The sequence below is a fragment of the Anabrus simplex genome, chromosome X (assembly GCF_040414725.1).
Source record: "Anabrus simplex isolate iqAnaSimp1 chromosome X, ASM4041472v1, whole genome shotgun sequence".
Taxonomy (NCBI): Eukaryota; Metazoa; Arthropoda; class Insecta; order Orthoptera; family Tettigoniidae; genus Anabrus; species Anabrus simplex.
Window position 1 is genome coordinate 112,301,213 of NC_090279.1, and position 27,595 is coordinate 112,328,807.

A 27,595-nucleotide genomic window follows, 5' to 3' on the forward strand; every position below is an offset into this window, starting at 1 on the left:
ACAACGAGTGGTGACCCTCTGCCCTGTTCCCTACTGGGAAATATGTACTGTAAGGGAACAACGAGTGGTGACCCTCTGTCCTGTTCCCTACGGGGAAATATGTACTGTACGGGAACAACGAGTGGTGGCCCTCTGTTGGTTCCCTTGCAACTTGGCTTGGGGTGACGAAAGTTTCTAAACCGTTCAAATTCTTAACACTCTTTTGAAATTTAATGTTCTCATTTAGTCACACCGCTGTAGAATAGGCTTAGCCTCTGTATCATTGGGCCATAGGCCCACTTAGGGTTTGAGTATTTCTAGAAGGAATGCAGGTTTTCTGCCTCTTTCACTTTGTTATTGCCGGTTATAACCAGGCCATTCGGTATGGGCTCTCATGCTCCTGTAAATCCATTTTGGGGTGTAGAATTGAGTCTGGTGTAAATGATGTGAACTGGCTTGGGGGACAGAAAGTTATCAACTGTTAAGCAATAGACAAGCTGTCGTAGGGGCTACCTTGTGTGAGTTCTTTAATTAAGAGCAACCGATAGGGTGGAAGTTTCTATTTAAAAACTGATGCCTCTGTGAGGTTGGACGATGCGCAATCTCCCATATTGTGTAAAGGATAAGAGGAAATAGTGATCTTGTAAATTTGGTTCTTGCAACTCAGCTCTCTTCTCTGTAAATTAACATCTGTAACTTTATCCCTACGAGAGCCCTGCCACCTCAAATTCAAGAATATTATTTCCGAGTGCAAAGGCTGACTGCATGCACTATTATGAAAGTCGAAGTGTACAAACTATCTTTGAAGGGATTTCGTCCTCTATAGATCATATTTGTGTTTTGCTTCCCGTCCGCAAACGTTTAGGGAACTTGAGGCCATGTGCGTGTCTGCGGAAGGAGTAAAATATGCCGATGCTCTGGGAGTCGCTCACGACCCACCACCTTCTTCTAATCTCGGTCACCTCCTCGTCAAACTTTCATTCCCCGCAAATGCTGTGAGTGTGGGCCGATCACATAAGAAACAAGTGTCCTCTATTGAAAACAAATGAACCTTCGTCTCCTTCAGGCTGTTTCAAAAATTATGTGGATCATGTACACACCTGTAAATTACAAAGTAGTACTCCTCCACGTTCAACCTCTAGTAACAACAGCTGACCGGCTGAGTCGTTTCCCATAGGCTTTCTCACCAGAATTGGCTTTCATTATTTTGGTACTTCAAGGTTTTCAACACTTCCTTATCATCGCGCCAGCTTTAAATCTGGCCAATAACAAATTTTCTGAAATTACTTTTCAGCCAATCACAGGGATATTGCAGGTTTTTGGTTTATCAAATAAAATAAGAGGGTGTGTCCGGATTTATTCTGGAGCCTTCTCGAACCCTCCTCTAGGGTATATAAGCCTCGACATTTCCAAGTTACCTTGTCATATTGATCGACGAGGCTCGGAGTGTGTGTGTTAACTAGGACAGGGAGCGGCAGGCAGAACATCAGCCCAGGTAATTGGCCACCAGTTTCCTATCTCTGTAACTATCTCCGCAGACTTACCAGAGGGGAACTGTCTAACCATCCCCTTCCTAGGAATGTAAAATACTTCTTCTCATGTAAAATTTAATAAAGATTTAAACTGTAAATCGAGGATAGAGAGTGCATTACACTCTTGAGTTCTCCTTCAATTTATCGTGAGGTGACTACGATTTTGTAACTGTCTCTGTTTCTATGAAGCGGTGCTTTTGCAAGGCTGTAAATTGAATCGGTTGGAGCAATATGCTTTGGAATATTGTGTGTAATTAAACGCTAATTTGGCGACAATGCAAACTTGTATATTTGAACCCCAAAACTGTTAAATTTCCAATTCTGGGCTTTTCTATTCTGGTATCAAAATTGTCATTGTACCTGATGCATTGGTTTCCCTTCTCTGAGTGAAGAGTTTTGTTAAGTTTGAGCTCTGAAAAGAAATATAACCCTTTCTTAAAGTATTAAATGCGTTCCTGATATTGTAGTTAGACCCATTCAAGCCCACACCTCCTTTCACCTCTCTGCGTTCCAGAGATACCCCGGGGTCTTTAATGCTCTCCACGGGCGAAGCTGTTCTGAGTAGGCTGCTAGATAAGGTCTTCCCTGATATTAAGTTTGAATATCTTTAACGATATTTAGATGATGCTGAGACCTTCGAAGAATATCCAACTCATCTGGGGGAGGAACTAAAACGCTTTCATAAAGCAGGTTTGAAGGTCAAGCTGTCAAAAGTATATTTTGCTGTGTCACCTGTTGGGGTGTAAGTAGATCATTACCAGGGGCGAATGCTGGTCATGAAAGTCAGGCTTGCTCTTCCATTCGTGAAAGTTGGTGGGGTGGGACATGCATAGTTCTGAATGAATAAAATTTATAAACCCAAAAATCGCTAAATCACATGAACATTTTAATCATGCATTCAAACTGGTTACGTCACACCTTCAAGAATGGCCAAAAGAATAACAATCAGACAAATTTTATAATTATTAACAAATCATGACAAGCCAGTGATTATATAATTTAAAGAAGTAAACGTCAAACTATGTACACAGAAAAACTGCAACTATTTATTAGATCTTCCTACTTGAAAACAAACTCTACTCTGCGGATTCTCTTTACAAAACCATCAATAACTTCATCATAGAAAGAGGACTGTAATCTAATTTTTGTAAGCAATCCTTTTTCAATGGACAACATAGCTGAGATACAGAGAACGAACGTACATATTCTCTGTTTTTCTCCCTGTGCTGTGTCTTTAAATCTGGCAGCGCCGGACAGGGCCTAACATTCTTAATAATGTCTGTTTTCTCTTCGATAGTCCTCCGAGAAAATAGATTTGATAACAAGCTGTCAATAATGCACGGTTCGGAACCCATTGCAGCACGTCAAATCATTCAGAATAGATGATCAGGAACTTACAGTACACTACTCACTGACACAACACACCAGATTTGTAGCTCTCAGACCAGAGCTTCCAACTACACATTACAAACGTAACAGCTTGCAACCGGCCTTGGAGAGAAGAAACCTGCGCGCGCATACATTTCTCGCTGTGTCGACAGCTCCGCTGAAGCTCCTAAGATACGAGCAAGCCTCGCTGGACTCGCCAAGATAAATGCAACATGCGATTTGTATAATGCAGATCTATTACAGATACGGTATATATTGTAATTTTTTTAACTCGCCTGCTTTAGAAAAATATTGCGCTTGCGCAGCAAGCGTAGCATGCTCGGAGAAATCGCCCCTGATCATTACACAACGCAAGTCATCTGTAATTTCAACCCTCCCAAAGATGTTGAAGGGGCAGCCATATTCATCGGCATAGTACATTTCTTTAGTAAAATCATCCCTAACTACGTTAATCGGGTGGCACCACCGAATCTTCTTCGCAGGAAATGTGTCAAGTTCGAATGGGTCCCCTCTCAACAGGTCGCTTTCGAAGATCACATACTAGTCTTCTACAACGCCCTTGTCTTGTTTATTCCAGATTTCTCTACCAAGACCGACGCTGCCGTTCTTCTTAAGGAATCTGAACTCGGAAGGCGACCCATCGTACCTTGTCACCTCAAGGGATCAAATATTCTATATGCGAGTTAGAAGGACTGCTTGTGCTCTTTACTTTTAGTACGTTATATTTGAATTAGAGACCGGCTATCAGGCCCTAAGCTTGTGCTCGTCGTACCGGGCATATCAGCTTCTTAGGTTGATGTGATACATTCGGTGATCTGCGAATATGGTCACAGAAGCATTAAGCCGAATATTTTCCAATGATCCTACTTCTGTTGACTCGGAGGAATGAAGTACGCCTTTCCTTTCCGCACCTTCTGGTATAAGTGTGATCCTGACTGATGTCATACGGTAGCTAAATAGATCCGGTGTTGGCTATCATTTTGGAAACCTTTTCTTCTTTGAATATGTCGTCCGCTGTGTTTTGAGGAATCGGGTTCTGTGTTGCCCCTCAAGGCACTATTAAAAGATAAGAAAAGTGGTTCCAGCAGATCTAGTATCTGCGATTTTCAAATTTTACCATGAAACACCTTTAGGGGGACATCTGAGCATCTTTAAAACTAGAAAGAATATAGGAGAATAATTGTTTATCTGGAAGAGTATGGACAGCGAAACTAAGGATTTGTTTAAAGCCTGCAAAACTTATTTCATTAACAAAACCCACGTTGTCTACCAAAGTAAAAAAAAAGTCATCAAACCAAACCTCTCGCCCTATGGTGCGATAGTATATTGCTTATGTCGGATCTTTCCCACGATTTGAAGGGAACGGGAAAAATTTTATTCTCGTGTGTGTAGGTGGATGGTTTTACACGATTCTCATGGCTGTTTTCATTCAGACTTGCCACTGCACAAACTACTATTTCTTGTCTCATTGCTATACTTGTAGCTTTTGGACCATGCCAATTATGTTGTTTCAGATAACGCTAAGGCGTTCACTTTTAACTTATTTCGTAAGATCTGTTTGCTCTATCCACTTTAGATGTCACTACGTCAGCATATAATCCACAACCATCTCTTACTGAGCGGGTTAACCTAAATCTTCGTTCCTCTGTTATTGCTTTTCACCACGAAGATAATTCCCGTTGTGACACGTCCTAACATTGGTTAACTCGGCGCATGTTTTCTCTTATGTTTACGTGTGTCTCAAACACTACCGTCTCCAACTTGTAGCCTATAAATGAGCAGAGACAGAATATTCGGAATCTACGGAGAAAAGCCAGAAGCGATTTTAAGGCATATCGTAAGAGAGTATGAACGTGGACGAAAAACCACGAATTTAAAAGCCGGAGATCATTTCGTTCCCGCAGGCAAGTTTGCCCCCATATTTCATTTGATTTCCTGGCCTATCTCACTCCTTTTACCCTTTTCGTGAATAATCCGGAGACCTAAAGGACTTTTTGTGTTCACCTACCTCAAGTCAATCCTGCGTGAAGACCTTTAGATTTTTCATTATATGCCACCAAGTGATTAAGTTGCTGAATTAATGATATTTCTTTTCTTAGGTTATTTATGAGTTTAAGTGTCACATGAAGTAACGTGAAGGAATCCATCTTCTCCTTTTTTTTAAATCAAAAGTTAAGTACATTCTTAGTTACATTCTAAGTTAACCTAGGTTTGTTGTTAAAATTCTGTTGTAAAAACCTTCCCTTCTTAGGCCCCTCCCTCCAACCCTGAGTCAGAAACTCCGTGTGCTCCTCCTCAACAGTCGCCAAACTCACCTACACCATAATGGAGCACCATCTGAGAAGCACTTACTGTTGCCCCAAAATTCAACGTTACAGTGCCCTACATTCATCCGAGTCACGTCATATCAACCTGCGAGAGTTGCCGGCGTAGGGTATGGGCCCGTCTTGCTCCGGCCTGAAGTCCATATAAACTGCCTCCTTTGGGACTGTAATCACTGGGAAATGCGTACTTTCCAAACCGACTCACTGAAATGGAAATTGCGTATGGCTTTTAGTGCCGGGAGTTCGGCTCGCCAAATGCGGGTCTTTTGACTTGACGCGCGTCGTGATGAGGATGAAATGATGGTGAAGACGACACATACACCAAACGTATTTTGGCTATGCGTCAAAGATGGGAGGCGTTGATCGCTCTGTTCTTTCTGTCAATAACTGAGGTTGAAGGGCACAATAACATAGATCGTGCACCAAAGTGGAATTAAACAAGAGAGAAAGAAAACTGGAGAAACAGAAAGAGCGCAATGTAAGGACAAAGTTATACTAAGTATAAAGTCGAGCGGCTCCCATAACATGATAAAGAAAGGCTCACACAACTCATCAGAGCGATCCACTAATTATTATAACGGAGAAACGCGTTCGGGAAAAGATTGACGCCATTTTGTTTTTTGAAATGTGGCGAAATTAAAACAAGGAATAACAATGTTTAAAAAGGGAGTAAAATGTATCTCCGCCACGAGACACTGATAAGTACAAGGAAGAGTAATAGCAATGAATTCAAACCAATCAGAGAGTAATTATGAATCAAGGTGTGGATAGTTATACATAAAAGAACGGCTGCGTTTCAAGTTCGAACTATTCGCCGTTCGGTCAGCTTGGAATTGTGTCTCTTTTGCTTCCCGTTCTGAATTTTGCCTCTCGATCACAGCCAGCGCATTCTCGCCTCTCAGCCGTCATTGCCTTCCTCAGCAATTTCTTTATCTATTTTATGAAGTGAAACAATTTTCTCGTTCCGCGGTAGACATTAGTTTGGTTCCAGCGATAACCAGAGCCGTCTACATTTTACAAGCCGGAGTCATGTAAGTTTGGCAACGTCCAGCGGAGGCGGAGGCGAAAGCGCGGGAGCTATCTGTGTATGTTGATGTGTAGTGAACTTCGTGTTGTGTTTATTTGTATTTTTCATGGATATGTTCGAGTATATGTAACAAGGTAGGTGACTGAGTGACATGCGTAGAACCTATTATCGAAATACGTGAAGGCATGCCCGAATTTGGGTTATTAATAACACGTTTCGTGTATTTGCAGATGCCCAGAAAATGTGTCGTAGCAACTATGACATCAAAAAGGATGGTTATGTTACCTCATTTAGGTTTCCTTCTGATGAGGAATTAAAACAAAAATGGATTCGTCAAGTTAAGCATGATAATTGGGAACCTGGGAAGGATTCAGTCGTGTCTATAAAACATTTCACAGATGATAGTTTTTCAAAAGGGGAAACGTTTTGTGATAGTAAAGGCAATATAACTGTACAACCACCTAAACCTAATGAACTTCTTCCTAATGCATGTCCAACTATTTTCCCAAATTAGCCCAAATATTTGTCATCAAAGAGTGTAAAAAGAAAATATCCTGAAGATTGGAGACTGGAAATTAAGAGTAGGGAAAACAAGAGGAAAACAGATTTGGAGGAATCAAAGCTTCAAGATAACTTAATAGCTGACTTTAATCATTTAAGATCCCTTCTTCATACCAAAATTGACATGTCAGTATGGCAGATCAGTATCTGTAATGAATTTCTTTGCATATACAGGTTAAATCTGGATGATTTGCCAAATGTAAGTAATTTACTAAAAATTCACCAGGATATGCATGTGACTGTATATGTTAATAGTTATCAGGTGTCAGTCAAAGACATTAAATGTTTAGCTGATGGTAAAATCTCCAAGTGGTCTCAGCTAAATGAATATTTATTAAATTATACAGGAGCCACTGCCAGTAGTGTTAGTGTTGAATGTGTACAAAATAATGTACTTAAAATGCTTGACAAGCTCATAGAGTTTTGTGAGGTTAGCAGTGAAAGCACAGACTTCTCATCTAACCTTGTTTTCTTAAGGGAACAATTCGAACTTTGTACTAAAAGGAAAAAGAGTTACTCAAAAAGTACATTGGTTGTTGAACTGTCAGTCTCATGCTGCTTATTGTTCTTTGCGTGAGAGTGGTACACTGATACTACCACACCCTAAGTACCTTGAAAAATTAGCAGCAAATTTACAAGTGTCACCTAATTCGGAATGGGAAAACAGAAACTTTCTTTACCGAGTGACAAGGAATTTATCAGACATTAAAAAATATGTAGTTTTAAGTCTTGATGAAATTTATGTGAATCCCTCTCTTGAGTACAAGAACGGAGTACTCATTGGTCAAGCCAAGAATAGCCCTTTACAAGAAGCAAGAACAATACAAGCTTTCATGGTGCATTCTGCATTTGGATCCTTTAAAGAAGTCATCTCTCTCACCCCAGTGAAAGCACTGTCCGGAGATATTTTATTTAACCTGACAATGAATGCTCTGACACTTGTTCAGAATACAGGACTAATTGAGTCGTATGCGCGAAAAAACGTCTATGTCACATTCCCTAAATATTGAGAAAAACGGCAATAAAGATAATTGTTGATCGCGGGACATGGCTACGCGAGAGAATGTAACATAGACTTTTATTCCGTAAATCAACATGTTATAAGTGCACGCGCTCACTCATTCGTACATAATGTATGCAAGCAGAGGAGAATAGTGTTATTTTAAAGTTTTATTCTAATTATAATGATTTGGTGCGTACATCTTTCCACTCACTAGGCTCACGTTTCCTTTTCCTGCATCTGTTTTTCGTCAACTTGTATATACTGCTTCGGGACAACAGTATATTACGACCACTACTATCGTCTGATTGCATGATTATGGTTTCGATGAGTAACTAAATACACTCAGTAATATAAGACTGAACAAACCAGAAGAATCTCCGGACTGGAATGTGTTTTTTACATTGCATTCAATTCGTGACATTGTCGAGCGCTCGCGCGGGAAACGATGTAATATAGACTTTTGTTCCATTACTTTTCAAGTGCATTTCTCTTCACAATTTCCGGAATACTACAGCCATCTGTTGAGATATGCTCAATCTACCTGCAAATACATATCCAGGACACATCATAGATGTTTGTTCCGTGAATCTCTCAAATTCCACAAAAATGTAACATAGATGTTTGTTCGCGCAGACGACTCAATTGTTATGTGCATAATATGTGACAACAATAGGATAAATAAGAATATGTTTAGCAGTATGTGTTCATTGTTAGGAAGTGAAAGTCCATATTGTGAACCAAATCCCCAACACAAGAATTTACAGATATTTCTCATGTTTTATCCTGTACATATATTTAAGAACATCAGGAATAACTGGCTGAATCAGAAAGACAGAGACAAAACTTTTATTTTCCCTGATTTTGAAGTAGATCATATTATCCGTAAGGCGTGCTATAATAATTTAAGGAACCTTTTTATGTACCACAGTCATGCATCCAACTTGATTGCTACAGCTTTTAAACTTAATTATAAAACGGTGTATCCCAACAATCTTGATAGGCAGAAAGTGTTACTTGTTGATAATCTGTTCCATGACACCACCGTAGCTGCTTTAAAAACCAGTCAACTAGATTCTAATGCCACTGCAATTTTTTTAGAAATTATTAGTAAGTGGTGGCGTATTGTAAACGTCAAAAGTGTAAGTAAAGGAATTTGCAAGAGGGACCACAATCAAATGCCTTTTACTAAACTAGATGATGACCGCATTCAATTTCTTCAACATTTCTGTGAGTGGGTAAGCAGTTGGGATGATTTAAATTTGGTTCATGGTCACTTAACAACTGACACTTCAAGAGCTTTGGTACATACCACAACTGTCCTCTTATCCAATTTTCATTTGAAACTGTGAAACCAAATTATTTACTGTTAGGGAAGTTTCAGAGTGACAATCTGGTAAGAAGGTTTGGTCAGTACAGACAGCTTAGTGAATGTAACTACAATGTTACTGCACTTCAAGTTATAGAAAGTGAGAAGAAAATTAGGATTAAGAGTGTTCTGGGCTTGCACTCATCTAGGTATGGAAAAGTGCAGTTCGACTGTAGCCAGTTAGAAATGTCTGATTCCACCAAGACAGATGATATTAGGCTCAATATGGCAGTGATAAAAAAGTTCGACTCACATTTATCATGTGACATTTCTGATGGGCATTTTGAGATGTCAGGTGTAATATACATTTCTGGGTAGGCAGTAAGGGCAATATCCAAAAGGATAAGCTGTGACACATGTTTAGGTCTCCTGCAGTGCAATGAAACAGATGGCCCCTATTTTGAAGAACTTCAGAGAGGTGGGTTAGTGGTGCCATCAGATTGTGTTGTGTGTGTCTTTGTAACAGTGACAGGAATGTTTACCTTGTTGGTGTCTGAAGACTACAAGGAAGACTACCTGGATTGTGGAAATCACAAAGAAGTTCTCTTCTCTCTATCCAGAGCTGCTTTAGGGAGAGATGAAAATCAACAGTTCTGGTTTGAACAGGGTAACTGTGGGCATGACAATAATAGTCTAATAGACTGTTTATTGTTCACATTTTGCAACGTCATGTTGAATAATTATAGAAAACAGATTAAGAACAAGAGTCATGCCAGCAGTGATGATAAAATCAGTAAACGAAGGAAGCTGTTGACACTCCATAAATATTGAGCTTGTGAGTACTGTTCTTTAAAGGGTTTTGTTTTTATGCATGTAAAATGTGTATTTCTAACTTTACTGAGTGCATTTCTTGATGTGTGTGTTTCTTAGTGTCATTTTTCACAGTGTGTATATTTTTCATAGCCATCATGTCGGTCTAAGTGCGCTGAATATCATTGAAGTCAATTCAAATTCGGACACGCCCCCTTTTCTCTCGGCCTCCGCTTGACAGATAGATACAGTGTTGCCAAGCGTACCTTCCGGCTTCAACTGTAGATGGCTCTGGCGATAACACATTGGGACGTACTAGACACTGAAGTGTGTAGCATTTGTTTTTAGAGAACCATCTGCTATCTTCCTCGGTCACAGTTTACTTGTGACCGAGGCCCTTTGATACAGCAGGCACCTGCTACATGAATCATAGCCTACAGCAACGTTTGATACTGGGGACTGAGATACAATTTCATTATTATTACTATTATTGTTACCATTATGTGACTGTAATTTGAATTTCGATAAGCGAAATTTGTCTAATTGAATTCTTGTTCATTATAAGAGGAGTGTGGTTTCTCTGTACATTCCCTGGCTCTTTGCTGCTGGATGCGGCTTTAGTTATCTTCGCTCTCCGTCATTGAGGTAGTAAATTACCTTCAGAAGAGAGATTTACTTTCATTTCTTGAGAACGTTTCTGGTTCTGTTTCTGGGAGATAATTAGCCTGGCAGCACCACCGAATGATATGCGGGTATAGGAATTACACAAAACCGGCGGAGGAGATTTTGCCATTGCTTTCCTCACCTAATAACAACACCAGTGTGAAGTCGTATTCAAGACCAGCCTGCTTCAAAAACTTTCATACTGTCAGAGCCATAAGTACGAAGTAAATAAAGTACACGATTGTATCGACAGGTGGCACTTCAGTGGTACTTGCGTTTGGACACACAACTTTTTCCGGCATGAGACAGTACTTGTTAGAGATATTCGTGCAACAATGAGAATTACCGACTCGGTCGAATTGCTTGTACTATGAATGCAGAAGAAAGTTATGAAAAGAATACAAGTATTTGAAAGCAAAGAACTTACCAGCACGAGAAGTAGGACCCAGATGATCTTCATGTTGACGTAGGGCGTATTCTGACAATGGCCAGTGCTTGCCTTGATGAATATATACCTGAAGGTGTGTGAATATCGACATGACAATGTAGTTACTGGGCTGGAAGATAAAGGAAAGTACATGATAATATTGCATTTGATTTACTTCCTATTGTTTAATTTTGCGATTATCGGAGAAAAAGGAAAGTAGAATCATATATTACAGGAATGTGACGTTCAATATTTCATTTCATGCCATGACGTGACTGTACTGGCCATTTTCTCGTAATGTCACATAATTCAATGCGAGGTGACAGTGGGTTGTGTGGGCGTTCAGTGCGATTGCTTCTCCCGATACATAATATGTGGATTCTTGAAGTGTTATCTGCTCTTATTTTAATGTCTGCAATAGTAAAAATAATGTTAATAATAATAATGAGTAGTTATTGATGGTGCATCAACAAAGAGAGCTGTTTGGAATGAACTTGGCATAACACGGAAGAAGAAATCTTATAAAGAAAGTTATAGGGGGTCCACTGTCTGTAATTCCTTTTTTTCTGCCAAATTTTCAAATATTTATCCGTTTTAGGTCAACTCAAGACCGAATCGGTGGTTTTTACTTTTCGTGTTTGTTTGTTTGTTTGTCTGTTTGTCTGTTCCATAATTACGTCGAAACGGCTGGATAGAACTCAACCAAACTTCATATTTAGAGTATAGGCCTACTCATCCCGAGGAAGGTTTCGATATGCATATCATTTTAAAATCTTTGAAAAGACGGGGGGTTTTATAGGAAAACCACAACGGTTTTCGTCGATTTTCTCTTACACTATTGATTTTCTGTAAACTCTGTGGACCGTATGTGAAAGGTCTCTTCATTATAAACAACTTTCGTTATGTTCATAATTTACCTTACTCTTCAAATGACGGAGAAATTTACTATTTTCTGCCGATACCACGCTCTGTATTGAGTGACCGACAGACCGACAACGAATATATGGGTTACCATGGCAACGTCTCTGACTGCTTGCCAGCAGGGAAGTGACATATTGCCATTTTCCTCATGATTCCTTTAAATTCGTGGTTGTTCCTTGGGTAGAAAGCAAGAGAGTCGTCAATCGGCCATTCTGCGGGTTATTGGTGGAATATCATTGGAGATTATAACCGTCCTCGAATAGCTTAAGTAATAACACAAATATTCATCTTCTTATCTGATAACCTAAGAATCCCTGCGCCTAAATTTCTCTCCGATTACCGCTTTCTTATATACATAACTCACACCGGCATAATTTATTGAGGAGCATTTGATTTTCCAATACATTCACTTGGTATTTACATATTTGTCGTATTATTTTCTTCCTTAATTACCACGTATGTATGCGAGTGCTAATCCCGAATGCTGGACACTCTTTTCTTTGAGGAAATATTCTAAGCTATGCAAGTAGTATAATGGGAGAGTTCTGGCGCCTCCTCCGCCGCACGCCTCCGCCCGGCTCCTCCTCCGCCGACGCCTCCGCCTCCGCCTCCGCCGCCCGCGGGAAATTTGAATTTTGGCGGGAAATTTGAATTTTGGCGCGAGATTTGAATTTGTAAACAAAGCCACGTGCTTTTTGACAGCTGTCATCGACAACAACGCATCGCTAACCTCACTGCTGCCATCTTGACGGGCCTAAACCTCACTAGTGCCAACTTAACCTAACTAGCGTGAGGTAAACAAAGCCACGTGTTTTTTGACAGCCACGTGCTTTTTGACAGACAACAACGCTCCGCTAACCTCAGTACTGCCATCTTGACGGGCCTAAACCTCAGTAGTGCCAACTTAACCTAACTAGCGCGAGGTAAACAAAGCCACGTGCTTTTTGACAGCCACGTGCTTTTTGACAGATTTGTAAACAAAGCCACGTGCTTTTTGACAGAGAACAACGCATCGCTAACCTCAGTACTGCCATCTTGACAGGCCTAAACCTTAGTGGTACCAACTTAACCTAACTAGCGCGAGGTAAACAAAGCCACGTGCTTTTTTGACAGCTGTCATCCGCCATCTTTAAACCACAAAGCACTGTGCTGCCCTCTATATCGCAGTAGCTGCAAAATTCGTCACCTGTCATCGGCAGTGCTGCCATCTTGAAGGGGTGTAAACCTTAGTGCTACCAACTTAACCTAACTAGCGCGAGGTAAACAAAGCCACGTGTTTTTTGACAGCTGTCATCCGCCATCTTTGAGCACAGTGCTGCCCTCTTTAGCTACTTACCTTTGAAATGTGGTGGCGGATAATTTGAAAACTGCTTTTTGACAGCAGTCATCTTGCATCGCAAACCTCAGTGCTGCCCTCTACGTAGACAAATCCACGTGCTTTTTGACAGCTACGTGCTTTTTGACAGCTGACATCCGCCATCTTTGAGCACTGTGCTGCCCTCTTTAGATGTTAAATTCTTCACCTGTCATCGACAGTGCTGCCATCTTGGCAGGCCTAAACCTTAGTGCTACCAACTTAACCTTACTAGCGTGAGATAAACAAAGCCACGTGCAGCAGTCATCCGCCATCTTTAATCTATAGAGCACAGTGCTGCCCTCTTTAGCTACTTACCTTTGAAATGTGGTGGCGGATAATTTGAAAAATGCTTTTTGACAGCAACCATCTTTAATACAGAGAGAACAGTGCTGCCCTCTATGTGGTGGCGGCAAATTGAAAAATTCTACGTGCTCTTGTTTGAAAACAAACTCACGTGCTTTTTTGACAGCTGTCATCTGCCATCTTTAATCAACAGAGCACAGTGCTGCCCTCTTTAGCGATTCCACATGACAGCAGCCATCTTTAATCAAGAGAGCACTGTGCTGCCATCTTTAGCTAGATACCTTTGAAATGCGGTGGCGGCAAATTGAAAAATTCTACATGCTCTTGTTTGAAAACAAACTCACGTGCTTTTTTGACAGCTGTCGTGCAGCTGTCATCCGCCATCTTTGAGCATAGTGCTGCCCTCTTTAGCTACTTACCTTTGAAATGTGGTACGTCATCCGCCATCTTGCATCGCAAACCTCAGTGCCGCCCTCTATGTGGTGGCAGACAATTCTACGTGACAGCAGCCATCTTTGAGCACAGCGCTACCCCTCTTTGTGGCGGCGGGAAATTCCACGTGCTTTACAAACCTATATGCTTTTCTGACAGCTGTCATCCGCCATCTTTAATCCAGAGAGCAGAGTGCTGCCCTCTATGTGGTGACGGTAAATTCCACGTGCTCTTGTTTGGAAACAAAGCCATGTGCAGCTGTCATCCGCCATCTTTAATCACCGTGCTGCCCTCTATGTGGTGACGGCAAATTCCACGTGCTCTTGTTTGGAAACAAAGCCATGTGCTTTTTTGACAGCTGTCATCCGCCATCTTTAATCACCGTGCTGCCCTCTATGTGGTGACGGCAAATTCCACGTGCTTTACAAAGCTATGTGCTTTTTTGACAGCTGTCATCCGCCATCTTTAATCACCGTGCTGCCCTCTATGTGGTGACGGCAAATTCCACGTGCTTTACAAAGCTATGTGCTTTTTTGACAGCTGTCATCCGCCATCTTTAATCAACAGAGCACCATGCTGCTATCATGCGGGTAATTTCGTCATCTTTAATCCGCAGAACACCGTACTACCCTCTTTATAGCTACTACCTTAAGCACGTAGTAGCGGACAATTTGAAAAGTTCTGTTAGCTATCATCCGCCATCTTTGAGCACTGTGCTACCCTCTTTTGATAGATACCTTTGAAATGTGGTGGTGAAAAATTTTACGCGCTCTTGTTTGGAAACAAAGCTATGTGCTTTTTTGACAGCTGTCATCCGCCATCTTTAATCACCGTGCTGCCCTCTATGTAGTGACGGCAAATTCCACGTGCTCTTGTTTGGAAACAAAGCCATGTGCTTTTTGACAGGTGTCATCTGCCATCTTTAACCAACAGAGCACTATGCTGCTATCATGCAGGCAATTTCGTTAGCTGTCATCTGCTATCTTTTAATGAACAGAGCACCGTGCTGCCCTATGCGGGGCAATTTCGTCAGCTGTTATCCGCTCGCATACCCGCAGTGACACATGTTTAGACTTGAACACACACATACTACTGTTCAAAACTTATTACAACTTGAACTGCATACTAGTGCTCGATTTTGCAGAACACAGCATTGCGAGACTAGAATCAAGCACTGTTTAGAAAAACAAAAAATTCTCTTCTCAACATACTTACTGAGCTGCTCTTCCTGCTCAGTGAAGGTACATCTCTATCGAACGTGCATTGCAAAAGCAAGATTGTAAAACATAACAAGACTAGAATCGAACACTGCACTTGATGTTAACTTCAACATGTGATTAGAACATTAAATCAGGTTCAAACATAGCAGGACTAGAATCGAACTCTTCCTACTCTTTCAAGGTACACCTCTATCGAACATGCATTGCAAAAAACAAGATTGTAAAACATAACAAGACTAGAATCAAACACTGCACTCGATGTTGTTAACTTCAACATGTGATTAGAATATGAAATGAGACTAAAACATAGCAAGACTAGAATCGAACATTGCACTCGATGTTGTTAACCTTAACATGTAATCAGAACATTAATTGATGTGCTCAAAACACTAGATAAGTGATCAAGACTAGAATCGAACACTGCACTCGATGTCGTTAACCTTAACATGTGATCAGAACATTAATTGATGTGTATAACTTCCTTTACCTTTACTTACTCTGTCAAGGTACATCTTTATCGAACATGCATCGCAAAGCGAGAGTGTGCAAGTTTAGACTTGAATACATACCACTGTTCAAAAAACATATATACACATACTATAGTGCGATGTTGTAGTACACTATATTACAAGACTAGAATCAAGCACAGTTTAGGAAAAAAATCTCTTCTCAACATACTTACTGTACTAGACGATAACATACTTACGAATTTAATCAACATCTTCTTTCTTGCTCTTATTCTTCTTCGAGAGGAAGGATTAGGAGGAGAAGGTAATACCTAATCTAAAATAAAAGAATATGCCAATTCTACAGTATTTATTCACATCTTGTATGTACTAGTTTTATCATGAATGATTTTACTTGTAGTGATGTTTGCATACTTTTGCTTTCTCGATGTAATTCTTGTATGTACATGCTTTTACGCATCAGTAAAACTAATAACACAAGATTTGTTCTCTATGCCGTGATATATAATGAAAATAGAACGTTGATTTAGTTCTTGTATTTCTAAATCAGTTAGCACGCTAAATCTATTAGCTAAAAAAACTTGAAAGTCTTCGCAGACACATACAATCCTTTCTCCAAATTTCGTTTTTAATCTTCGTAGTGAAATTACTTTAAATTGCTCATTTAGCGGTAGACTTGTTAACGGCTTGGTAGTTGGAGTTGAAATATGACCTAGCTGGTTAATCTTCTCCATAGTTTTTCTAAAAAGAATAAATATATAAATGTAGCGTTAGCACTTGCATCACACATAGTAATAATAGGATATAAAAGGGTAAGTGTGCTAGCCTAGAGTTACGATGTTCGGAAGAAAGCAAGTTTCAACCTATAGAGGTCAGACATGGCTGTGAGTTTGAAATTACAAGATTAACCTCTTCTACAGCATGAAAGATTGAAGAGAATAACTATTTATCTATAGACTAAAGTTGCTATGTTCGGAAGAAAGCAAGTTTCAACCTATAGAGGTCAGACATGGCTGTGAGTTTAAAATTATAAGATTAACCTCTTCTACAGCGTGAAAGATTGAAGAGAATAACTATTTATCTATAGACTAAAGTTGCTATGTTCGGAAGAAACCAAGTTTGAACCTGTACAGGTCAGATATTGCTGTGAGTTTGAAATTATAAGATTAACCTCATCTAAAGCATGAAAGATTGAAAGAGAACAACTATTTATCAATACTCTAAAGTTACGATGTTTTAGAAGAAACCAAGTTTCAGCCTGTTGAGGATAGACATAGCTACGTGTGCGTGTTTGAAATTATACCTCGTCTATAGTATGTAGATTAAAGAGAACAACTATTTATGATTAGCTTAAAGTTACAGAAGAAACCAAGTTTCAACCCGTTGAGGACAGACATAGCTATGTGCGCGTGTTTGAAATTATACCCCGTCTATAGCGTGAGGATTGAAGAGAACAACTATTTATCAATAGACTAAAGTTACGATGTTTTAGAAGAAACCAAGTTTCAGCCCGTTGAGGGCAGACATAGCTATGTGCATGTGTTTGAAATTATACCTCGTCTATAGTATGAGGATTAAAGAGAACAACTATTTATGATTAGCTTAAAGTTACGATGTTCGGAAGAAACCAAGTTTCAACCTGTTGAGGATAGACATAGCTACGTGTGCGTGTTTGAAATTATATCCCGTCTATAGTATGTAGATTAAAGAGAACAACTATTTATGATTAGCTTAAAGTTACGATGTTTAGAAGAAACCAAGTTTCAACCTGTTGAGGACCGGCATAGCTATGTGCGCGTGTTTGAAATTATACTACGTCATGTGTGCGTGTTTGAAATTATACCACGTCTATAGTATGTGGATTAAAGAGAACAACTATTTATGATTAGCTTAAAGTTACGATGTTTTAGAAGAAACCAAGTTTCAACCTGTTGAGGACAGACATAGCTACGTGTGCGTGTTTGAAATTATACCACGTCATGTGTGCGTGTTTGAAATTATACCACGTCTATAGTATGTAGATTAAAGAGAACAACTATTTATGATTAGCTTAAAGTTACGATGTTCGGAAGAAACCAAGTTTCAACCTGTTGAGGACAGGCATAGCTATGTGCGCGTGTTTGAAATTATACCTCGTCTATAGTATGTAGATTAAAGAGAACAACTATTTATCAATTGCTTAAAGTTACGATGTTCGGAAGAAACCAAGTTTCAGCCTGTTGAGGGCAGACATAGCTATGTGCATGTGTTTGAAATTATACCACGTCTATAGTATGTGGATTAAAGAGAACAACTATTTATCAATTGCTTAAAGTTACGATGTTTTAGAAGAAACCAAGTTTCAACCTGTTGAGGGCAGACATAGCTATGTGCATGTGTTTGAAATTATACCACGTCTATAGTATGAGGATTAAAGAGAACAACTATTTATCAATAGACTAAAGTTACGATGTTCGGAAGAAACCAAGTTTCAACCTGTTGAGGAGAGACATAGCTATGTGCGCGTGTTTGAAATTATACCACGTCTATAGTATGAAGATTGAAGAGAACAATTATTTATGATTTGCTTAAAGTTACAGAAGAAACCAAGTTTCAGCCTGTTGAGGGCAGACATAGCTATGTACGCACCTCGTCTATAGCGTGAGGATTAAAGAGAACAACTATTTATCAATAGACTAAAGTTACGATGTTTTAGAAGAAACCAAGTTTCAACGAATAGAAGTCAGACATACCTTAAAATCTTCGCGCTGCAAACTGTTACTCGGATGTATAAAATGCGTGCGTTCAAGCCTGAAACTCGAATAATAATATTCTGGTCGTACCTAAAAAAAAAGAAGAAACATATATGAATGTAGTGTAGGGTGCATCATCTAACCTAATTATCTTTACAACTCAAAGTTCGAAAACATACCTTTTAAAAAAAATGCACGTGCTGCAGACTGTTACTCGGATGAATAAAATTGCGTACTTTCGAACGGTACCTAAAAAGAAAAGAACAAACATATATGAATGTAGATGTCTAGCGTAGAAGTTGCTTTGCAAAAAGTAACTAACAGTTCTACCTTACCTTAAGATAAAGGCTGAAGATTAATATTCACTGCAGACGGGAGATGTGTGTGTACGTAATAAACGCATACAGAGAACTGTGAGCACTTCGCGCAGACTGCAGCGGCTAAATATTCTGCTTGTTACCGAGCGGATGTGAAAAAATCGCTGACAACTGCGGTACAGTCAGAACGAAGTGTTTATGCAACAAGAGCTCCTACCTGCAGGCTGACGTATTCGAACCTCCTGTTGATGCCGAGGTGTCAGAATTTAAGAGTTCGAGCCTTGGAAAGTTAGCGCGCGATCCTCGACTTCTCGAGGGTACATCCGCGGTATTCCTTACTTGTAGGTATTGAGCTAAAGCTAGATCATGTAATGACGATCGCGCAGGCCCCTCGCCTAGCATTTACGGCTTCTAGTTCGAACCCGCTATCCCCGAAGTAGCAAGAATGATTGGAGAGTGTTGAGGGTGATTCATTCGTCGGATGGAGGCGTTAAGCTATGTGCAGGCTTCTTCTAGTCGGGGTACGCGATTCAAATCCTGGCAACTTATACCGTCGGGAAGGGCATCCGGCTAGATCATGCAATGACGATCACGCAGGTCCCTCACCTAGCATTTGCGGCTTCCAGTTCGAACCCGCTATCTTCCGAAGTAGCGAGAATGATTGAAGAGTGTTGAGGGTGATTCATTTGTCAGATGGAGGCGTTAAGCTGGCTTCTTCGGTAGGAGTAGGCTATGTCGGGACATCTAGTTATTGATTTAAAATCCTAGTCAGGAGGGGTAACCGGTCGTATAAAACTATGGTGTGAGGCGGGGTGTGCAAAAAAGCCACCATTAAGTAAGGGCTGTTGATAGGAGGCGTTAAACCATGTGCAGGCTCCTTCACCAGGAGAAGCCTACATGCCGGTACCGTGCAGGTTCTTTCGATAGGAGTAGGCACTGTGTGTGTTTTAACCTCTCCGTACAATCATGATATTTTACGTTAGGAACTTACATAGGCTAAATGCTACACATTCCGTGGCAGAGCCGGGAATCGAACTCGCACCTCCGAGGGTAGCAGCTAATCACACTAACTACTGCACTACAGAGGAGGACTATTTCAGAATATTTTACAACCATAATTAGTACTGTGTTTTAAGAGCTTACATGCTACTCAGCTAAGAAGACGTTCGCGAGTTACAAGCTGCTTATCAGCACGCAGTGTCCTCGTTCAAGGTCGAGCCGGAAGATACGTGTACAATTTCAGCTAACACATGCATTCCACACAACTCGCCCAGAATGACTGTGCCGATACTTTCAAGGACTGTAGAACAAATCTATAGCCTACAGTTTAGTTTAGCGTGCATGCCTCTCACCCAGTAGTCTCGGGTTCGATTCTCTTAGAAATAAAAATGTGTTTAAATCGCATGAATTTGTTGAGTTGTCCTTCCTGATGCAAAACTAGCAGTATCTAACCTCATACACTATAGTTTTCAACCGGTTGCCCTTCCTGACAACTCGGATTAAGAATCTGTTTTACAACATCTAACACGGGGAATCGGGGATTTACAGCTAGATGCACTTCTTAGATTGTAAATCACGAACTATTGTTTTACGGCCGGATGCCCTTCCTGACGCAAAACTAAGATTTTAAATCGCAAGAATTTGTTTTAAGACTAGTCGCCCTTCCTGATGCAAAACTGGCAGTATCTAGCCTCATACACTATAGTTTTCGACCGGTTGCCCTTCCTGACGTCAAAGAACTCGGATTAAGAATCTGTTTTACAACTTCTAACACGAGAATCGGGGGTTTACAGCTTAAAGATGGCGGATGACAGTTGTCAGAAAAGCACATAGGTTTGTAAAGCACGTGGAATTTGCCGTCACCACATAGAGGGCAGCACGGTGATTAAAGATGGCGGATGACAGCTGTCAAAAAAGCACATGGCTTTGTTTCCAAACAAGAGCACGTGGAATTTGCCGTCACCACATAGAGGGCAGCACGGTGATTAAAGATGGCGGATGACAGCTGCACATGGCTTTGTTTCCAAACAAGAGCACGTGGAATTTACCGTCACCACATAGAGGGCAGCACTCTGCTCTCTGGATTAAAGATGGCGGATGACAGCTGTCAGAAAAGCATATAGGTTTGTAAAGCACGTGGAATTTCCCGCCGCCACAAAGAGGGGTAGCGCTGTGCTCAAAGATGGCTGCTGTCACGTAGAATTGTCTGCCACCACATAGAGGGCGGCACTGAGGTTTGCGATGCAAGATGGCGGATGACGTACCACATTTCAAAGGTAAGTAGCTAAAGAGGGCAGCACTATGCTCAAAGATGGCGGATGACAGCTGCACGACAGCTGTCAAAAAAGCACGTGAGTTTGTTTTCAAACAAGAGCATGTAGAATTTTTCAATTTGCCGCCACCACATTTCAAAGGTATCTAGCTAAAGATGGCAGCACAGTGCTCTCTTGATTAAAGATGGCTGCTGTCATGTGGAATCGCTAAAGAGGGCAGCACTGTGCTCTGTTGATTAAAGATGGCAGATGACAGCTGTCAAAAAAGCACGTGAGTTTGTTTTCAAACAAGAGCACGTAGAATTTTTCAATTTGCCGCCACCACATAGAGGGCAGCACTGTTCTCTCTGGATTAAAGATGGTTGCTGTCAAAAAGCATTTTTCAAATTATCCGCCACCACATTTCAAAGGTAAGTAGCTAAAGAGGGCAGCACTGTGCTCTATAGATTAAAGATGGCGGATGACTGCTGCACGTGGCTTTGTTTATCTCACGCTAGTAAGGTTAAGTTGGTAGCACTAAGGTTTAGGCCTGCCAAGATGGCAGCACTGCCGATGACAGGTGAAGAATTTAACATCTAAAGAGGGCAGCACAGTGCTCAAAGATGGCGGATGACAGCTGTCAAAAAGCACGTAGCTGTCAAAAAGCACGTGGATTTGTCTACGTAGAGGGCAGCACTGAGGTTTGCGATGCAAGATGACTGCTGTCAAAAAGCAGTTTTCAAATTATCCGCCACCACATTTCAAAGGTAAGTAGCTAAAGAGGGCAGCACTGTGCTCAAAGATGGCGGATGACAGCTGTCAAAAAACACGTGGCTTTGTTTACCTCGCGCTAGTTAGGTTAAGTTGGTAGCACTAAGGTTTACACCCGTCAAGATGGCAGCACTGCCGATGACAGGTGACGAATTTTGCAGCTACTGCGATATAGAGGGCAGCACAGTGCTTTGTGGTTTAAAGATGGCGGATGACAGCTGTCAAAAAAGCACGTGGCTTTGTTTACCTCGCGCTAGTTAGGTTAAGTTGGTACCACTAAGGTTTAGGCCTGTCAAGATGGCAGTACTGAGGTTAGCGATGCGTTGTTGTCTGTCAAAAAGCACGTGGCTTTGTTTACAAATCTGTCAAAAAGCACGTGGCTGTCAAAAAGCACGTGGCTTTGTTTACCTCGCGCTAGTTAGGTTAAGTTGGCACTACTGAGGTTTAGGCCCGTCAAGATGGCAGTACTGAGGTTAGCGATGCGTTGTTGTCTGTCAAAAAGCACGTGGCTGTCAAAAAACACGTGGCTTTGTTTACCTCACGCTAGTTAGGTTAAGTTGGCACTAGTGAGGTTTAGGCCCGTCAAGATGGCAGCAGTGAGGTTAGCGATGCGTTGTTGTCGATGACAGCTGTCAAAAAGCACGTGGCTTTGTTTACAAATTCAAATCTCGCGCCAAAATTCAAATTTCCCGCCAAAATTCAAATTTCCCGCGGGCGGCGGAGGCGGAGGCGGCGGCGGAGGAGGAGGCGGGCGGAGGCGTGCGGCGGAGGAGGCGCCAGAACTCTCCCATTATACTACTTATGCAAATGTATAACTTTTGGCCCAGGAAAATTCCGAAATATGGATGCAATTTTAACGACGGTGCAGACCTTCGTTTCGAGGTTATTGGTGGCTAATCAGTAAGACGTATCACAAATCAGAAAGCAAATGGCGTTTCATTTTGGAGAGATCTACAACTTTTGTCCTATGACTTTTCGTCGTATTTCTATCCCTAATACGTTAAATACAGCTGTATTTCTCGATTTCAAGTTGATTTTGTACTTTAACACGTATATGTTATCATTTGGCACACTTACAGGAAAGGTAGAATCATGACATTCGGCACGCACATTGACATGACACTTGGCCATGTTATAGCCAAATTTTATGATTCTTGCTGTCACATGACTATCAAAAATATATAGTATATGAAAACTTTACAAAATTTCACCCCACTCAATGACTCTAACTCAATCCAACCCATAAATATAGGAGATACGAGAAGATGTCACAGGACCAACCATGTAGAGCACTGAAAGTGGCGTATGATGGTAAAGTCCGTTTGTAGATACGTCGTACAGTTTCAGTGCAGTAACTATCGAAATAAAGGTCTGCACTTCTAGAGTGTGTCTGTACATTGACAATTTTGGCGAAATTTCCGTACAGTTATCCGTTTCAGGTGTAATAATGACCATCTGCATATATTCAGTTTTGGTGTCTATCTGTTTTTGTTTTTTTTTGTTTTTTTTTTATTGTCTGTAACTTGGAAACTACCGGATATATTTCCACCAAACTTGATATTTAGAATCCATCTGTCCTTTGGTAAGTTTTAGGGCAAATATTGTTTCTAAATCCCTGAATTGACTGGGGGATTATACGAAACAGAAACCGTGATTTTGCATTCACTCAAAATATACACAACCAAACTTAATGTAAATTTACCTGCCTTAATGGAAATTAATTTCTAAGCCTTTTTCCTCATGTGCATCATTTCAATACGAGGATTAATAAGGGAGATGTCATTAACGGACCGTTCTCCGGTACAAGTCCCACCGGACTTAACTCAAGAGCGGGTGAGTGTAAAGCGTATTTTTTACAACTTGAAAACTACTGAAGATATTTGAGTCAAACTTTACATTAACATCCACCTGTCCAACGGCAGGTGTTAATCATCAATAACATTTCATGTTCCCGGAATGGACTGGCGGTTTATAGGGAACCGAAATGGTTATTTTACTCTTACACAATATATACAGTACAAGACCAACCTGACTGGAAATCGACCAAACGTGATGGAATTCCATCTCTAAAACTTTTTTTCATGTGCATTTTTTCGACAGGAGGATTAATAAGGGAGATATCATGAATGGTTACTTTTTCAGGTTAAGTCCAGCGGGTATAGCCCAAAAGGTGTTGTACGTGGAGCAGGTTCCTTATCTATCTATGTAAATAAAATCGTAACGACTGTGTGCCTGTACATTGACTATTTTGGCGAAATTTTCGTACAGCTACACGTTTAAGGGGTAATAATGACCATCTGCATATTTTTTGGTTTAGTTTATTGAAAGTCCTAATTTTTACACTCTTCACCGAAAACCCAGATTGCGGCATAATCTGCCAGTCGAAGAAGGATATTGAAATTTGGCAAAATTATACGTTTTAGCCTGTAACGGACGGAAAACTTCCAAGATCTATAAATTTTGCCCTTTTTACCCCGAAGAATATCGAAATATGGAGGCAATTTTAATGATAGTGCAGACCTTCGGGAAGTATTATCACATAACGAATGGCACAATATCCGTTCAATTTGGAGTGATCTACAACCTTGGTCTTATGACTTTTTGTCGTATTTCCATCCCTTTTACGTTTGATTTTTCTCTATTAAGTAAATTTGGACTTTTCACATACATGATTCATACCTTCCATCACTTATAGGAAAGATAGAATCATGAATCTCTGCACGAAAATTGGTCCACCCAGTAGCCATATGTGAGCCAAATGCTATGTATGTAGCTGTCAATTATCCGAAAAGAAATGCAATGTGAGATAATCTTACGCAAATTTTACCCTATTCCACGTTTCTCACTCAATCTGACCCATGAATCGATGAGATATCATAAGACCAGCAATTTAAGCCGCTAAATCCGGCGTCTGCTATTGCAATCAGTACTCCCCACACCGACTTTGACTGACAGTAGGAATGGGGTCCTTCTCCAATTCCTGTGTAACTGGCATTAATAAGGCAGGCCTACCATTGTAATGAATAATCCACTTCTCGACTTGACTTGCAGAAGGCAAGGGAGCATGCAGTTTTGTTCAAAACTCCACTTACCCCATTGTGTTTAGCTGTAGGCAAGCGTTCCCGCAGTTATAAACAGAAGTATCCATCTAAAATGTGACTGTCATTAGGCATACTGGCCTGCTAATGTGATGGAAACTCACCAACTTGGTGTGACTGGCAGTAAGCTGGCTGGCAGTTGGAAAAGGGGCCTGTCATTATAATGATAACTACACAACTCAATTTTGACTGGTTGTAGGGAAGTTTCCTGCCATTATAATAATAACTCCTCAATTTGTAATATGTCTGGAAGTAGAAAAATGGGGCTGTCATTGTAACGGAAACTCCCCAAATCGATTGTGACCGCGCAGTAGGCAATGGGGCCTGCAATTATAATGTAAACTTCCCAACTCGATTGTGAATGGCAATAGGCAAGTGAGCCTGCCGTTATCATCACAAATCCGCAACAAGCACTTTACATTGTAAGCAACGTATGGGGACCTCTCCATGCTGTTTCTTGGATAACGCTAAGGCCCGGTTTCACAGTATACGCTTAAGCCTTGGATCGGGCTTAAGCGGGAGCTTAAACTCTGGACGAGTTTCACAGTGGGGAGTGCAAGTGGTAAGCCGAGCTTATCTGTGACTGGCTTAAGCTGTATGAAACTGAGGTTTAAGCTAAGGATTCAGATCAGATGGTAGAGCGCTGGCCCTCTTATAGCCCAACTTGGCAGGTTCGATCCTGTCTCAGTCCTGTGGTGAAGGTGCTCAAATTCATAGTTAGTGGGACGTAAAACCAATTGCATTAATAAATAACTTATATTTCTGAATATATTTCGAGGCTCAAGAGACAAAAATGTCGGTCGGTCACTTGCTTTCTTGGCTTACGCTGCGCGAACCATCAACGATAGACCCCAAGTGTAAGTGTACGAATTGTAGAGCATAGAAACCTCTACAAAAAAGTCCGCGATGGTATATACCTATTTCCAACCGTTTGCCCTCTAGAAACGATGTATAACCTACAAGTCAATCAATCATAGGCTACGGATGTAAACAAAGATGAGAACTGAATCACTGCGCATGCGCAAGCATTACCAACTTCGGAGATGTTCAGCTTAGTAAAGCTGCACATGGTCCCCCTACTGTGAAACTCGTAGTGTTTAAGCCAAAGAGTAAGCCTTGCTTAAGCGGCGTGCGTGGCTTACTAAAGCTTCGGCTTAAACTCAAACTGTGAAACCGGGCCTAAGAGACATGCTATTTTAAAACAATCTTATTTACAGTATTTAATTCAATATTCGTATACAATGCAGAATACCGTAGTGTTTAAATATTTCCTAATACAAATTATGTAATTTTCCTGATGTATCTAACGTTTTGAAGTAGTCATTGTTTACTCATTGATCTTGCAACAGGCTCTTACATTTTACAGTTGTACTTTTACTACTTAAAATACACTACATTTGCAACTATCTCTTCCACACATTAAATGACATAATTATTGTTATTAATATTATTACTGTTATTATTTTAATTACTTTTAAGTTTATGTCGTGGTTTGCCGTGGGATGAGAACTGTTAGGTTTCAATAAGTGGACAACTTAATACCACAAATTTTGAACTTTTATTTGTATCCCTTTTTTTAAAGTTAAAAATTGATAAATAGAAAATCTGAGTGAACAACAACAGTATTAATGGTCTCGTAATCTGTAGCAAGAAGAAGGATTTAGAAGTCTGAAAATGAGGTACAAAGTTTACAGTTGTTAATAGCTTGGTTGATTTACATAGGAAAGGTTGTTAATGCTCTTGACAGGAACAATATTTTAGAAAGAGCATGTTTGCTCCGATCATTTATACAACATACAAGTCTGAGCTTCAAAAGGTACTGCAGTCCAACCTCGCCGCACTTAAGTTCCACGTGACAATCCATCAGTTGTCCTCATCACGTAGCTTTTCTATTGCTCAAATAGTTTATAACTTACTGTTCCTAAAGGGAACTACACACATTTACCGAATAAACAGGGAATGATTGCCTTAATGTAAAAAGATAATGTTGAACATGACTGGCCATAAACCAAAAGGCTTGGAGGGGAACCACTCGCAATCCTCAGAGAACAAGTGGGCTTATTGCACAACGATACAGCGAGGTGACTAAGTAAGAAGTGTTAAAGCCGTAAGTGGGCTTATTGCACAACGATACAGCGAGGTGACTAAGTAAGAAGTGTTAAAGACATTTACAGATATTGTCACCCCATGGGAACCCACAGAGGGTAATTAATCCTTGATCCCTTACACTACAATTTCCCAGTAGGGAATACGTTTGAGTCCTCACGCATTTAAACCACCAAATTTAGACATTTAAGAGGTTGAAACGTTCCCCTAAAACCAAGCGCAGCAGCTATGAGAATTCTGCCATTACTTGAGTTGCTGGGCCCGCGCCCCTGCCTCCTGGTTCACGTCAATACACTCTCCTCACACTGGAGTAATTCAGACATCACGGCCTTAAAGCTTAGCACTTCTGAGGGAAAGGTTCCAGTACACCTCACTGATAGGCTGGATGACAGGACACACCCACAACTGAATGGATGAAAACCATAACGGTATAAGTAGCATTTTGGTCATTCAGAGAAAAAGGCATTTAAACATCTTAACACTCATATAAAGCATGCTACTTGTAGTTATACCACCCATCACTAGAGCGCAGAATATTACCGCTATCACTTGTATCTCCTTGCTGGTGAAAGGACACATCCTGCACTTAACTCATTTT

General features: G+C 40.6%; 1 protein-coding gene across 1 annotated transcript in view; it reads right to left on the bottom strand.

The window, feature by feature from the left end:
* LOC136886205 (C-type lectin lectoxin-Lio3) overlaps nt 1-11,061 on the bottom strand; it is a 94,030-nt gene extending 82,969 nt beyond the window's left edge. The window contains exon 1 of the mRNA XM_068230689.1: nt 11,022-11,061. Within this exon, the coding sequence (XP_068086790.1) occupies nt 11,022-11,054 (33 nt within the window). The 5' untranslated portion in view covers nt 11,055-11,061. The remainder of the gene's footprint in view (nt 1-11,021) is intronic.
* Between the last annotated feature and the right edge of the window lie 16,534 nt (nt 11,062-27,595).